The 16,598-nt window shown below is 39.5% G+C and overlaps 1 protein-coding gene across 1 annotated transcript in view; it reads left to right on the top strand.

The window, feature by feature from the left end:
* Window positions 1-573: 573 nt before the first annotated feature.
* The window catches only part of PPP4R2 (protein phosphatase 4, regulatory subunit 2), a 28,989-nt gene continuing 12,964 nt past the window's right edge, over window positions 574-16,598 (top strand). Inside the window, exon 1 of the mRNA XM_009996879.1 lies at window positions 574-651. Coding sequence (XP_009995181.1) covers window positions 650-651 — 2 coding nt within the window. The 5' untranslated portion in view covers window positions 574-649. The remainder of the gene's footprint in view (window positions 652-16,598) is intronic.

Below are 16,598 nucleotides of genomic sequence, written 5' to 3'. Positions count from 1 at the left end.
AGAGTGGGGGGGGAGGCCCCGCGGGTTCCCTGCGGGAAGGGGAGAGGTGAGACCCTCATCCCCGCTGCCCTCGCCTTGTCCCCCCGGGCTGCGTGAGGCTGGGCGGGCAGCCCGGGGGGTTAGAGACCCCGCTCCTCCCGCAGGCCCGGGGCTCCCCTCGCCTGCCCTGCCCGCTGCTCTCCCCGGATCCCTGCCTGCCTTCCCTCGCCCGGCTCTGGCCCCTGCCTTGCCTTTTCCTCCATCCCCAGCCCGCTTCTGCCCTAGCTTGCACTGCTGGGTGCAGCCTGGGGAGATCGGCCTACCTTGCAGCTGCTCGGAAGAAGTTGCAAATCAACTTTTGCCACTCAGATGCGTGTAGTTTCTCCACGCGAAAATATTAAGTGTTTCACAGGGCTGGGAGGCTGGTGGGACTCTTGGGAACCACTGAAGCCTTGTGAAAGCGTGAAAATACTTTTGTGGGAACTGTAGTGGTCGTTAAAGCAAATACATCGCTAATTGCGGGTTTGTCTGGTTTTTTTGTTCCATCCTATCTTCTTTTACCACTCTTTGTGTCATTCTCACACCAACAGATTTTGAGAAGAGAGGAAAGAAGGAAGTGTGTCCAATACTGGATCAGTTTCTTTGTCATGTTGCTAAGACTGGAGAGACCATGTAAGTGCGACTTTTTTTGGTGATCTTCAGATGTAGCTTAGAACATTCATGCATTTCAAGTCAATGAGATGCTGCCTGGATTCTCTTTTTGTCAGCAGATTGCTTCCACGAGCTAAATAAGCTTGCCTCAGTTCCCTTTTAATTTTGGTTGGATCAGTTCTATCTGCTGGTAGTTGATTTTATCTGCACAGGGAGACTTTTTGTGCAGGCTTTGCTCACATCCTGTTTATCCTGCTCGGTGCCATAAACCTGTTGCTCTTGGTATGTTTTGGGTGACATTCAGGTTGTTTTGAATGGGAAGTTTATCTCGCTGTTGTTAGTCTGTTGTAGAGTGTTGTAGCATCTGTTCTGTACAGTATCTGGTGGTGTTGTTTGCGTGAGGACATGAATGGCCTAGTGGATTTCGTTCGGGGCTTTGTGTGCTGTGCTGTGACTGCGTCTGGGCACCCTGCTGGAGAAGGGAGAGTCACCTAGGTGCTTTCTGCAGAGGAGACGTTTGGGAACTCCTCCGAATTTGCATCATAGCTCGTTTTCCAGGTCGCATAAGAGTTGGGCCCGTGTTTCCCAGGTCACCCTGGCGGGTTCCCGTCCGCAGGTGCGGTGGAGCTGGAGGGAGCCGAGCTGCCCGCTCCCTGGCAGGGCTGAGCGCTGTTGCTGCTCTGGTGACTTCCTGGTGATCACTATTTGGCAGGAAGGGGAGAGGCTTCCCTGGGTGCGTTGCTCTGGAATTGCTCACTTTCTGGCTCCCAGGCTGCCTCCTTGTTTTTGAGGCCTAGTGCCAGGCTACAGGCTTCAGCAAGGGGTCCGTGCTTTTACGGGTGTTTTGTTAGCGACCAGTGATCGCAGGGGCTTTGTTTGGGTTCCTAGAATCCCTCTAACTTGTAAGAGGTTTGGAGGTTTTGGTGTTTGAGTTTTTTTGGTAGCTGCTTGAATTAATGGTTTTGAAAGAAAAACAAGTTCTGAAATGTACTTTGCTCTTTGAATAGAAGGCTTTGGCTCAGCAAAAAAATGCAGCTGCAATTCTTAATGTTTTGGTGTACTACTTATTTTAGTGTGGGCTTACTGTGCTGTGTTTTGTTTGTATATTATATTTAAAAATATTTTTCCTGTTCTGAAATATTTTTCGGGCTGCTTTTTTTTTTTTGTTTCTGCCACTATTATATATATCCCAAAGTAATTTTAAGATTCTATAGGGGAAAGTTCTTGGGAAAATTCTTCCCTATGTGCAGCTTGGAGAATTAATAAACTCCTGGTTTTACTTCCATTTGGGAAATCCTAGATTGTTTAAAATATTATGACTATTACAAACTGTTGCTTAAACCTGAACTGGAATCTAGCATCTAGACCTTGGCCTTCTATATTTCTAGGGTTTTATTTAGCTTTTTTTCAGTCCATAGGTTTTTTTCAGCATTCCTGAACCTTTCAATTGCATTAAATTGTTATTTAAAAAGTGTTGGATGTAAACTTCAGAAGTATCTAATATAATCTGGAAACAGATATGGGAATATTGTTCTATAATGTTTCATTTGCTTCCCATTATCTGCCAAAGCATGTATTTCTTAATTAAATATGTTTTCTGTTTTCACTGATGTGTTATGTGTTAAAGTATTTGGAAGAAATGAATACAAATTAAAGTCTAATAGCAAACGTTCATGTAAAGATAGGTAATATGCATTTTAAGAACTTAATGTATTTTTAAGCTAGTTCAGTTTGACCACTGTAAGTGTTCTTGAATACACAAACCTAACATACACATGTTAATTCAGAATGACCTAAATATTCTTCATTTCCAGTTGTGCAAAAGTAAATGCAATAGAAGTCTAAGCCAGTAATAAATATATTGCCTTGGAATTAAAATATTAATTTTGAAATACTAGTTCAGAGAGACATTTTTTAGGATTTTTATGAAGTTTAGAGCTCAGTTTGGAAGAATGGGTGTAGAAGTCGGGATAATTACACAAACAGTTTGCAACTGGTTTATTGAAAAACAATGGATCTTATTCAGTCACAGCCTGTTCCTAAAGTAACAAACAAAAAGTAACCGTGAGGACTAGGGCAAATAAGGACAAATGAAATGTGAAGTATTTTTGCTTTGTGTTACTCTTTTCTGGGAGAGTTACACAGTGTTCATGGCATTCTTTCAGCTTTTTAACCTTATGTTAAATACTGATTTTTAGATGATACACTGCAATCTACATACTGGGTTAAATGTAAAGTGTTCTCACCACCCACACCCTATACCATTTCTGGGCATAGTTGCAGTAGATCTTGTAAACAATTAGTAAATTTAGTCTGAAAGGGTGCTAATGAAGTAAATTAAAATTACTTTTAAGGTTGCCATTAAAGCATGATCATGGCATCCATAGGTTATTTCACAGATTGAAAGCCTGGGCTCATGTAAGGCTCATGTAAGGGGTGCCTCCCTGCCCCAGATTGTTTCAATCTGCTTATTCATCTGGGTGAGTTATGAACAGGTAGATGCAGGTTTAGGCTGGGCTGTAATTTTACTAATATTTCTGTTTGCAGCAGTCTTGGCTAACGCAGCCCTGGTGTCATTGTTTCACTTGTGCTTGTTCAACTGTTTACGTAGCTGCGTGGTAACACAGAGCAGGAAGCTGCTCGCAGTTGTAAGTAGCTCCCTGTGGCAATGCTTGTTTTCAACAAGGTTCAGTCCATTGATCCGGCTGGGTATGTCCGTGGTAACTCGGACGTCAAACCCCAGCGCAGCTGAAGGGGCGGTGTAGGGGAGGAACAAAGGGTGAAAGTTGTGTAAGCCAGCACTGCAGCTATGATAAGGCTCTTCGGAGTGTGTCTCTATTGTAAATGTCTTTTTCATTTACAAGAAGGTCTGAAATAAAAACGTTGCTAAATTTGGTTACATTATCAGTGTAAACTTTGTGGTTTTATCAGTACCTTGCAGTAAAAGGCTGATCGTGCAATGCTGTGTGTTAATCTATGTGAAGTTTAAGCTAACTTCTTGTGTAAAGTTAACCATTTACTAAATTGTTTGGGAGAATATGGTCTGCATTTACAAAAGCCAGTCTAAACTTCCCCTATTAGAGGTGAACAGAAGCAGAAGTTTACTCGCTTGGCTACTTGGAAATATTTTTGTTTCTTAACGGTTGCTATGGTAAGACTTTAGCCTTAGGTGAAATATAAAGTTTATCGTTCAGCCTTTTTTAGTCTGTGTTGAGTCTTAGGCCTTTTTTTCTTTTCAGATGAGTGATGTCCTCCTTAATTGGCTTGACTTTTTACTAAGATATTAGCATAGAATTTCCTTAGTGAGACCAAGTATAGTCAGGGAAGATCATTATAACCTTCTTTTCTCCAGTTTGTGAAAGAACAGTGTGACTTTCAAAACTGATTAAAAGTGAAGAGAGATGAAATTTGTTAATCTTAAAAATGTACTGTATCTGAAAGTCTTATTTTAAAAACATTATATGTTTTTGGCACAAGAAATCCACTTATCTATTTTTTCTGAAGTAGAAGCAGCGTTAAGAGACAGTATGAAAGACACAGCACTGCAGTATTAGAAGTGAAATGCAAAAGTGAAATATTTTTTTGTTTTTCCAAGGAATGCTTGAAGAATGGATATGAAGGTCACTTACTAATTGTGATCTTGTGTCTTGTATTTAAAATACTTTAACTGATAAGAAATTCTCTTAGATTTAAAATCACTCTGCCCCTTCAATAGGAAAACTGTTTCTGAGCCACTCACCAAGAAAATCCAAGTTGTTAGAAAGAAAAACTAGAATTTTCCTTTGGTTCTAAAGTTGAAAATTAAACTTAAAATTTCTCATTGCTTTTGATTTTTATCTATTTTCTTTGCATTTCCCCCATTCCTGCCCTGGGGCAGGCAGCCTACAGAGCACAGTTTTAATGGCTTACTGTTGTGGAAAGTATAATACAGATGCTTGCTGACAGTGAAGGAATCCAGAAATAAGTAGTGAAGTACCAAAATCTGGAGAAATACAGGACATAGGCAGAAGTGATAAACTGTAAAACAGCTCTAGGCTTAACTAGAGAACACTGACCCAGCCAGGATGTATTGTTCCCCTGAATGCAGTATAAACTGCCATTAAAATAAGTTCTGTTTCTCTTTCTTTGTGTAGTCAAATTCTTTTTTTAGCATTTCCCTGGAAGATCTGAAATACTAATTTGCACCGTGTCTAAGCTTGAGAACAGAAGTTGTTTCCTCACTAGTTTCCTTAAGGACTGACATCAGGACTTCTCTGAAAGGTTTCTTGAGTCAAGTTGAATTAATGTAATTGTACAGCAAATGCGAACATCTACAGTATCATAATAGAATAAAGTAAGTTGGAAAGGACTTCTGGAGGTCATCCCTGTATTTGAGGGGAGCTAATCCCAGAGTTGATTTAGGTTGCTTAGGACTTTGTGCATGTCTTCAGAAATCTCCACTGATGGCAGTTCCATAGCCTTTTGACTCCCACTTTCACTACTTAACCACACGCACTGGGAAGAATATTTCCCTTGCAGCAATTTCAGGTTTCCCTTTTAGCAACCTGGGACCACTCCCTCTTTCTTCCCCCTCATTTGTGCACCTCTGAAGGGAATCGATCTTCATCTTGCCTGTACAAAATTGCCCCTTCAGTACTTGAAGACAGCAGTTAGATTCCTCCACGGTAGCCTTCTGTTCTCTGAAGATGACTTGCTGCCTGAGCTTCCTGCCCAGGTTGTGTGCTGCAGCATTGTAAACCATCTTGGTGGCCTTCTGCTCATCTTCCTTTTTCTGCTCCCCTTTGCGCCAGCTGATGCCAAACCAGTTATAGTATTCTAGTTATGGACTTGTAAGGGCTAGGTGGAGGGGTGTCATCACTCTCTGATGCTGCAAATGCCACCTGGTTTGCAGGCAGCCTTTGGCACAGCAAGGGTTCTGACAGATCTGCCCATCTACCAGCACAGGGCTTGGCCCCAGCGTTGACCATGAGCAACATGGTTTGTAATTGAGTCTGTAGCTTTCCAGCTTGACCACAAAGATGCTATGGGAGACTATGTTGCGTCTTGCTGCTGCCTGCTCCTCCTTCATGGGCAGCCAGTCAGGTAGATCAGGCACGATTTGCTGTGGGTAAATTATATAACCCTAAATGTAAGTTACATAACTGTAGTTCTATCAAAGATAATAGCAAAAAGCATTTTTCACCCATTGTACTGTCTCCTGTGCCCGATTATAGCAGTGAATGGTATGAGTTTTTTTCCTTACTACATTTTTTGAATACTTTTTTGGATTAATTTAGCGTTTCTATTGTTTTGTTCCAGCAGTGAAACTGTTTGTCAGCTGTAGAGAAGTTAGGAGTGGAGATATTGTACCAATGAACATGTATGAGAATAAGCCCTGGTTCTCAGCTTTGGTGTTTTAATGATGTAATGTGAACTCTTTGTCACAAATCTGTAGGTCTTTGTAGCCATATGCCCTTCAGGTTAGTTCACATGCTTAAATTTAAGTCTACTTTTTTTCTATAAAGTATGCTTTCTGTTTTTATTCAATTAACAGTTTCATTGCTTGACATCTATATGATATTTTTTTTTCTACTTTGAAAATTTTTATTTTACTTGGTGGCAAATTATTATCTGGAAATCTTTAAATCTTTTGAGGGAATGTAATTCCTTTTTTTTAAAAAAAAAAATTAAAACAATTCTCAAGTTCTTGCCATAATAAACAGGATCATATTTTCTGAAAGAAGTCTTTATGCCTTTGTTAGAATATGTCTCTTCCATTTCCACGTTCTCAGAGAAGCAAGAGATGTGAGTAAACTTCCTTGCATTGTTTCCTACTATTATTCCTCACTCTATTCCGCTAAGCGGCTGGAATTATTCCCCACTAATTCCCATTCCACTGGCACTTTTATGTCTTGTAATCTGCTCATGCCTCCAAAGGACAAGAATCTTGGTTGGACAGCCTGCTAATTTATCCTTAGCAAAGATAGTGTAGCTTCCTGGCTTTTTTAACCTATATTATAAGAAGTAATGTATGTATCAAATGTACAGTTTTAGTACTTTAGAGGGATCAATGGTGATAGAGATTAAATCACTTGCTCCTTAAGGAAACACACTACTGTGCTTTATCTTAAGTGCTGCCACTTCATATCTGTTGGGAGTAGGGTTTACAGTATAAAGGTCAAACTTCAACAAGCATTATAAAATGTGCATGATGAACTGATCCTAATCAACTTTAAACTCTCTATAGAATACACATAAGGAAAGACAAAAGGCAAGCTCCTCATAGCAATGCTATTACACTTTTCAGTGTAGTTGGACTATTTTAACTGCCAATGTTAACTGTATGTGCATGCAGACTCATTTGTAACTGTGTCTTCCCTCTTGCTGTGTACAGCCTGTTCTCAGAAGTGCACTCTCTGCTCGTCCCTTTGCAGGCAGTTTGTTGTTACCTTGCACAGAAAACCACCCTGCCATTTATTCAGTAGCAATTAATATAGTTGCATGTGCTTCCGATGATCACCTTCAGTATCTTTCTGTTGACTCTTCAAGCTCAGCTCTCTTGCATTGCATAATCTGATTTGTTCTCCTGCTCAGAGTTTGTCAGTTCTTACCTTTACCTCTTAGTAATGTTTCTTCACAGCTGCAGTGACTGCCTCAGTATAACCTTTATCTTTTCCAGTGGGCCTCAAGTCTCCTGTCCTGTTGTGGCCTTGCTTGGTAGTATTTCTTTTGAAGTGCTTTCCCAGACGGTATTTTTCCAACAAGAATTTTTTTCTGTTTTGACCTTGTAATTGATGAGCCTTGCTCCCTCCTTCTTCCTCTCTACAGTTTTTGGGAAGGTTTGTGCTTCATGGCACACGTTAGGGGGAAGGAACAAGGCGATGTTGCATGCAGAAGAGAGGATACAGAACAGTCTGTCTTGAGGAGTAGTGAGTTCTCAGGTTTATGGGTAGACTGGACTACTTGAAGACAGTCACAGGATTTCCATGAGGGCTACTAATCCAAAAGTAGTTGCACAGGGTGCATTTTCCTTTTATCTGGTTTACCAGCTTTATTGGTCAATATAGTAAAGATTTGATAGTATTAGCTCAATGTGATCTACTGCTCTTCGAGGTAGCCTGTGGATCTCTATGAACATGGTAATTTAACAGTGATAGTTACACTTATCAGATGGGTTACAGCGTTTCTTTTATTCTATGGTCAGTTTTTGCTTTTAAATTAAAGCGAAAGGGACTTGAGTTAGTTTGATTGAGATAGCTATATTAAGAAATGAACTTGCTCGAAAAACTGAGTCCTAGTTCAGTTTTTCTCTCCTGTATAACAGCTGTATTCTGTTGGAGTCAGCTGAATATTTATCAGGAGGGATCAGAATTAGTCCCTTGGTGATTACAGATCATTTAGTGTCTTCATCAGCTGTCTGTTTCCATAACTAAGTCTTAATCTTTGTTCTTCCTGGCGATAGCAGTAGTAATTTGCAAGTAGTAGAGAGGTGAATGCTCATAGTACTGAGGTAGATGTAGTTCTAACGTATTCCAGTTTCTGTGGTTCTGGAATGAGCTCATCATCCTCACAAGAAGGAGGGCAAAGACTTAATTTAGGCTGACAACAATCAGCAAGTGAAAATGGAAAAATACCTTCTGTGCTTGTGGGAAATAGCAGTTTTTCCTCTTTTGGGCTCTTCAATATATGTTTAATTAAAGTGAAAGGTAACATGAGGTCACCTCCTACTGATGATAAAATGTGAGAGTTTTTTAATTTTACATGAGTTACCAGGTGAAAGCGAACAGGAAGCTCCCCCAGGAAGTGTGCTTGCCAGCATGCTTTCCTAAAAGGAGTATACCATTTACAGCAAGGCACAGCGATCCAGTAAATTCACTGTGCTGGATCACCTAGAGTTGAATATTTATTACTCCTTCAGAAACACCAGTAAAGAATCTAGCACTTGCGTATGGTTTTAATCTGATGTTAGGTTGAAAGGTTTTTCTGCTTGCCAGAAGCATTTAAGAAACTAGTCTGTGTTGATGCACAGGGGATTTTACTGTGTAAATCTGTTGTCGTGGTTTGGAATTTCCCCTGTTAATCTGCACTGTGTGGATGGTGAAAATAGCAGCAGTGCAAAATAACGACACTGAAACTAATTGCATCAGAATAATAAGTATTAAAATAAAGCACGGGAAGTAAAAATTTAAAATTCAAAGAATATTTGAAGCAAGAGTGGAGTTAAGTAAGGTCTGTTCTTTTATCTGTTCCATGAGAGCAACTGCTTAAAGGAACAGCTTTGCGCTCTTCTAGTCACATCACCCATCTTATTCTTCTTTATCTGTAGCATTAATTTTGTGGTTAGATTAGTGATCTGCTTCACCTCCCTGTGTGTGGGATCACAGGAATGCGTGGGAGCGGCAGAGCAGGCTCTCCCCTTTGTGTGGAGAGCAGCTCTGAAGTCAAGTACGTGGTGGGGCAGCGCCCTCCCTCCCCGCACTGCAATGAGGTCCTTGCTCAACCACAACGCGGCTCAGCTCCTGCTTGTGGGAACTTCAGCATTGCCAGCTTTCAGACCCAGAATTTTTTAGAGGTATCTTCTGAAAAATTGATAAGCCATTTCTCTACCACTCAGCATTCCTCTTTATGACATAATATTTAGTGTTTATATAATAGAAATAGTAATTCCTGTACAAAACCCAAAATGTCGCATGGGAACAGTTGTGTTGTTTGGGTTTTTTGTATGAAAATGCTGCAGACTGTGCTTTCCAGGCAGTTAAAAAGATACGAACTTGTGCAGCCCCTTCTCATTAACTGTGTACTTCGAGGTATACTTGTTTATATCTTATTGGCAGATGGAAAATTAGGGTGTACTAAGTAAGGTAAATATTAAAATTAAACAAAAAAAATAGAGGTACAAGGCTCTCTTTACTGTTTTCATCTAAAAGAACAGAGGTAATGGAGGAAGGACATGAGTGAGGAAGAGAGTGGGCTCAGTCCCCCTCTCCAAGGGACTGCAATCTCTCAGTTCCTCTGCACAGCTTTAGCTACTGACTCTGCTGGAGAGGACCTCTTCAGGTATTCTTTGGTTGCTGTGCTGCTGCCAGGGAGTTGGGACAGTCCTTCCCAGGCTCCCCCCACTGACTCCCAGGTGCTGCCTCTTCCGCAGCCAGGCAGAAGGAACCACCTGGGGCTTGTGGCTTCTCTGTGCTGGCAGAAATGGGCCTTTGGTTTGAGAAATTGTATATTCTACCTAGTTCAAAATGTTCCTGTTTGGATACATCTTGCGTTGAGGCTGTGGCGGAGCACGCTGGAAAGTTTGCCACCTTGCAGAGGGTTTTGAATTGGATACATGATTGCTGGTTGCACTTAATTTTCAGTGTCTTTTGACTTTTCAAATAGTGTTGGAGATTCCACTGATAGACCAGAATAGAAAAGGCATTACCTCATTTTGGGTGAAACTTCAGTTTTGCTTCTGGCAGCCTGGGAAAATTACTGTATGGTAGAGTCTATCTTCATCTTCTATGATGAAGCAAGGCACTAAAGAGGAGAGACAGTTATTAAAGTTGGCAAGTTATTTCACTTAAACACCTGTTTCCTACTAGCAAGTTTCTGTGGGAGTGTAAATTCAGTCAACAATAATTGGAGAGGAGGGGGAAGCTAATATATGTGACTCATATATCTTGTTACGTGTTAAGTGAATCCCTCTGAGATTGTCCTCTAGTTCTTTCCTTTTGTGTTCTGAGGACTTTGCCTTAAAATCAGTTTAGTTGGACATGAAGTGCCTGCCTCCTAAATATGCTATTTTGTACTTTTTTTTTTTTCTTTCTGCTTGTCAGAGAGCTAATAATAGAAGGGTGGAGAGAAGGCGTCTGTCTTCTACCAAGTTCTAATGTTTCTTTTATGGCCAGTGGAATGAGCAGAATCAGTAGTAGATCTACTACTTTATTTTCCTTTTAGCTTTGTTTGTGGCATATGGCATTTCTTCAAAACAGGTGGCATCCTCTTAAAATTTAAGCCAAGTAATTTTGTAATGAACTTAAACACTGTGAAATCTGAAGTCAGACATCCCACCAGGACTCCTGGGACTCTTCATGTTTTAAGTACATAGCTGGGTCTCTAGAAGCTTAACATTCCTTCAATATAATGTTTTTCTTAATTAAACCTGTAGTCTGTGAAACAATTCCAGAAAGATTTATTAAATAATTGCAGTACCTTCATTTCAGGAGGTAGCCTTATTTCAGACCTTCTGAATGCTTCCTCCTGTTCTTCAGCTAATTTTAGGTTTTGTCCTGCTTACCTTCCATGGGTCTTACTGAAGTTTTAAACTTAAAATCCTGAGGAGTTTGTGTAAAGTGTGTAAGCCATATGTACTACCTTAGGGTTATGTCTGATATTTTAATGCAGTTACTAGGAAAGGAGATGGATGACTTACCCTAATTTTCTGTGCTTAAGGAGACCTGCATTCCAATCCATACTTAATGATGTACAAGTCATGTAACAATGTTTGGGATCACTGTATTGTAGGAAGGCCTTTCAATGTAGTACTAGAAACACAGAGCTGTATTGCTCGTTCAGCATGGGACAGTAGAGAAAGCAGGGTTTGTGTGAAGGAAGTAGAAATATTGCAATAACAGCTTTGTCTTCTTTCTTGTTCTAATTTTCTCAAAGTTAATGGTTTCTTCTGATTCTCCCGAGTCTCTGGTTCTTAAGTTGCCTTTCACTCTTTTGTTACTTGTTTTTTAATGTTTGTGAAGTCTTGCTCCAACAACTTTGTTAAATGTTTCTGTTTTTCTGCCCTTTCAGTTGAAATTTCAAATCTCTGGAAGTGAATATACCAAACGCCAAAAAAAAAATAATAAAAAAATCTGTTGCACCATTGGAGAAAAATGTTTCTCTAATGTACAAAACATATCTTGATAGTGAAAGCTATTGACACAGGGTTTAACTCTATCACAATAACCACTGTGGTAATGGAGAAAGTTGCTCTGTCAGTTTCATCAGTACAAATATTTTAAGTAAGCAGGAAATGAAGGGAAATTTTTTGCACTCTGGTAGTGATAGGATTAGATTATTTCCACATAAAATGCAGTTTTGTTTGATACGTATGTTTAGAAAGAAGAACTCTGTGCAAATCGTGTTAGTAGAGAGGCAGTTGTCCCTAGTAGAGAGGCAATGGTTCCTTAAAAGCATCTTTGTGCTAGTAATTCTTCTTTAAAATCAAAGCATAGCATCAGATTACTTGAACTTCTTTCTGTCTAAGGCGGCCTCTGTTCCTTGTTGAAGAATGCTGTTTATTTAATAGAATCAGTTTTAAATTCAGTTGATGCTGCTTGGCCAACTGTGGTAGATCTGTAGTAATGGATTAGTTCCAACAGAAAACTAAGTACTTCAAATACAGGTGTGACATAGTTTGCTTTTGTTAGAGAACAAAGTTACTTGGAGTTGTGTTCTTCCTTGTTCCTGCTCATATAATGCTATTTTACGTCCCTTGTCTAAATTAAGTTTCTTCCATCCATGTTTCTCTATGTTTCTAATTTTTACTTAAATTGCCATGCAAAATGCATGACTGCATTTTGGTACAATATTACTGTTAAACATCTTATACTTCAAAGCACAGTTAGTAGCAAATATTAAATCTAAGACATAGTGTCATGTATTTGTAATGTACAAAGACTGAACCATTAGACTTTATGTTAACTTACCTGCTTTCATCTGTTGCTTGACTATTAAAGGTGCTTTTTAAAAAATGTACATTGTTGAGTTAAACTATCAGCATTTACATCTTGGGAGAATCCGAGATGTGTGGTTCTGCTGTGATACACGTATCTATACACACTGTACTTCTGAAGAGTGCTGTGGTTGCTGCTTTTCAGCCACTCATTACTGCTTCTTGACTTTTCTTGCTAGATAGTTTTTTTCATAAAATCAGTTTCTTCCTCTAATTTTCTGTATGTCAGAGCAAAACCTTTAGATGGATACAATGGGAGGATGGTGCAGGAGCTGATAGGAGGGAATCAGAGGACTCTGAAGAGGAACATGCCAGTTTATGATGATTTGCAGTATCTGTTAAACTACAGGTTCATTAGCCCAGGGGATCTTTGTACAGGTGTACTTATGCAGGGTGACCCAGATATTGTAGTGAAAGATTCTTCAGATGTACATAAAATGTATATAACTTCAAAGTTGCTGTTCTCTAAAGTAGGAGTACAGTGAACTAAAACATTTTAGTACCAACTGATTTTTAAAAAATATTTTTTCTGAAGGTATTTTTACAGATCATACATTTTTTATTGATTTTTTTCTTTCTTTCTTAAAGTGGCTATAAAAGAGCTCTCAAAAAAACTGTCCAAATTCACAAGTTAGTGTAGTGGACGGAAAAAGCATCGTTTAGAAGACAAGTGTTTTTAGAAAAGGCTGATTATGTACCATGCTGAGTGGGAAGAGCAAGTGCTTATAAACAGGCCTGCTCAAAAGAAAGCATGAATAGTATTTTCTCCATGGAATTTCTTCAATTTGGTTTATTTACAGAGCTTGAAGTGTTTGTCAGTTATTTTCCAGTGTGTAAAACTTAATGAGGCTGTACATAAAGCTGTGTGAAGAGTGTTTTCTTTCACTTCCAGTTGGCTCTTCATTTAACTACAGAAGATACTGATCAAATTTAACTCATTTTCAGTGTCTCCTGTTTTGTAATAAAGCACCTAAAGCAGAGTGTTGCATCTTAATGCTAGAGCTATTATCAGGGAACTTGTGCTACATGTGGAAGATGGCTTTTCTTGAACAGATTCACCATTTTTTTTCTCTCTTCTCACTACTGTTGTTGGGCTGAGAGACCAGTTGGTCAATATAATGTATGCTGATAACATATAATTTCTAGGGGCGTAGATATAGATTTTTCTGCTGATTACAAAGATATGCCCTTTTTAGCCTCCATTTTGGTGTTGTATTGGTGTAACAGTTTTACCCATAATTTATGGAGTGTTTTGTTTTTTTATGGATGAGGTGCAAGTGAGTTTCAGGAATTTAAACTAGCTGATACCAACTTGTACATGTCATTTGCATAGACTAGTAGAACCAGAAAGGTAACTCTTCTCTTGACACTCACTTTTGATCACTTCCACTGAAGTAAATGAAATTAAGAAAATCTTTGTTCCTGCAGAATTATTTTTTTCTCAGAAGTGAGTTCATTCTTTTAACAATTTCTCTTTCCAGATGCATAGCCAGATATTTTTCAGCATTGTAGATGATCATCTTTCATAAAGAATTTTAAAATAGCGGTCAGACTTTGCAGTACATTGTCACAAGTGTAAATAAGTTTATTTAGAAACTATACATAATCAAGGTTGCTTGAAGTAAGATTATTTTTATATAAATCCTTTATAATTCCCCTCATGAATTAAGTTTCTTTTCTGAGGACTTGTTCAGAGTTAGCTTAAACTTGAGTCATAGTACACAGCTGTCCATGGTGGTAGGTGCTGCTGTTGCTGATAAAGGGACTGGCTTTGAGGGAAAAGGAAGCAACTGTGGTTCAGGGTGAAAGCAGAAGATGCAGAAACCTCCATTCTAGAGCTGCTCGCTCTTGGTTTTGAAGTGTTTTCTTCCTTCTGTAGGACGTGTGTGTATTTCTGCCCTCCTAGCAGACACAGAATGGTAATTGGATGAGGTAAGAAAGAGGGGAAGAGGGAATGCTGCTTACTGGGTTGGTAGGAGAGGCAGGAAGGATGTATCATACATGTAGTGTGCAGAAGTTGGAGATCCTTCATCCTAGGGTAATGATAGAAGAGTCAGACCTAAAAGAAACAAGAGACTTGCGTTGCAGCCTCCAGAAACCTTCCTCCTTTCACTGTGCTGCTGAATCGTGCCTACACATTAGGCCTACTTGAAAGGAGCTACAGGAAAGCTGGGGAGGGGCTTTTCATCAGAGAAGATAGTGACAGGGGTAATGGTTTTAAACTGAGAGAGGGGAGATTTAGGTTAGATATTAGGAAGAAGTTTTTCTCTATAAGGGTGCTGATTGGAATCAGTTGGAATCAGTTGCCCAGGGAGGTTGTTGATGCCCCATCCCTGGAGGTTTTTAAGGCCAGGTTGGATGAGGTTTTGTGCAACCTGATGTAGTGGTAGGGTTCCCTGCTTATGGCAGAGGGGGTTGGAACTTGATGATCTTTTAAGGTCCCTTCCAACCTTAATGGTTCTGTGGTTCTATGATTCTACACAGTTGAAGAGTCTGGAGGTGACTCAGGCGTTTTTGGTGCAAACAGTATTTCTACCTGGGTGGCGGGAGTTCTCCTGTGACTTACTGGGATAAAGCTGTTCATTGGAAACCAGTTGAATAGGTTGAAAGTGCTTCAAGACCATCGTCTGAATGGGAGCATGTTTTAACATTTGAATTGCATTCAGGACATGGTGCTCCTGAAGGACAGGACACTTCTGTGACTTCAAAGCAGTTGTTTATGGTACTCGCAGTGTGAACGTGCCACTTCTAACGAGTTAGCTTTCATGCTGCTAGTAGTGCAGCAGCAGGGAACTCAGCAATGTTGAAACCTTGAGAATGTTGAACCTTGAGAAAGAGAGTAAATGTGTATGTAAACAGTGAGACTGTCCGGAGTTGCTACTGCTCTGGTGTCACACTGCTTCTAGCAAAAGCTTGCTTGGTTGATTTAAAGCTGGTGTTGCTATATCTGGGTTTAGCTGTAGTAAGGCTTGTGACTGCAGGATGAGTTTATCCTTCAACTCTGCTCCTGTTTCTAAGCTGAGCTGTGTGACCTGGGTGGCAGTCATTTATCAAGTCTTTTGAAATACTGGATGAAATATGCTTTTTATGCCAATATTCCAGATGCAGACTCTTAGACTTTTTATGAAAGAGGAAATGCTAATTAAAATACTTAAGTTAAATGCAAGTGACAGCTTCCTAGATTACTTTGTAGGAGCAAAATGTTACATGTTTTCTGCAGCATTGTGGGTGCTGTTTTCTGGCAGTCAGTTGACACTTTAGAACTTTAAAGTTCTTGGTTTATTGTGGCAACACAACACTGATGGGTTAATAGTCTATGAAAAGATAAATGTTGCTACTTACCAAGAAATAAAAATTAAAAGAAAGAACAACTCAAGTTTTAAAGTGTGAAAAAATAGGTTGTCAAAGCATGTTTATAATAGTGGAAATTCTCTTCCATGAGGCAGGTAAAACACTTGGGGTACTCAGTAGGGAGTAATGCAATGCTGGCATGGGGTTATTTACTGGCTCTTTTCTGTCTGTGTTTTCTTATGGGTTTATGTATTGAATCTGTGATTTGTTATGAAAGCTTTGCTCTCATGGTGGTAGCACCACAGAATTGGATAGCTTTTAAGTTTAACATTTGTAGTAATAATGCTTAATGCACATTGGAAACATTAGTGTTCTCATTGCAGCATAATCCAATGAGACTCAATGATGCTGTTGAATATATCCATGCCATTCCCTTCTGGAACCTTGCTTCTTTTTTTGTTTTTTTGTTTCTGGTTTTATTATTATTCACTAAGTCTTGCATTGACCACTGAAGTGAGGTGCTTTATGAGAAGCAAAGGAGAAGGGAGGTTTGCTTTCCTCTTAGAATTTCCTTCCATTCTTGCAAATTTATCACTCTTGATAAAAGGTGAGGGTTTCATGTTTGAATCTGTGGAGAAAAATGTGAGATAGATTTTCCCCTTTTCATCTCATATTTATTTGAGACTAAGAAAATTAAGGCAAAGATAACACAGTACTGTTTTTCTGTTGAAAGTAGGTTTAATATGACTTTATTGACTTGTGGTTTTATATTTAGTATTAGTAGTGCTTGAGCATAGCATGCAGGACACAAATCATCACTCTGCTGTGGAGTCACCATGTGTAGTTCCCAGCATAAATAGTGGTATCAGCCTGACAGAAGGTCAGATGTTATGTGAGGCTGAAAATAGCTAGGGCTGTTTAAGCTAGCACTGCTACTAAGGACAGCCTGTAGAAATACAGCCTGTGGCTAAATAGGATTTCTTTCAGC

The sequence above is a fragment of the Chaetura pelagica genome, unplaced genomic scaffold, assembly GCF_000747805.2.
Source record: "Chaetura pelagica isolate M959 unplaced genomic scaffold, ChaPel_1.0 scaffold24, whole genome shotgun sequence".
NCBI classification, from domain to species: domain Eukaryota; kingdom Metazoa; phylum Chordata; class Aves; order Apodiformes; family Apodidae; genus Chaetura; species Chaetura pelagica.
This window is presented reverse-complemented; position numbering and strand designations above follow the sequence as displayed.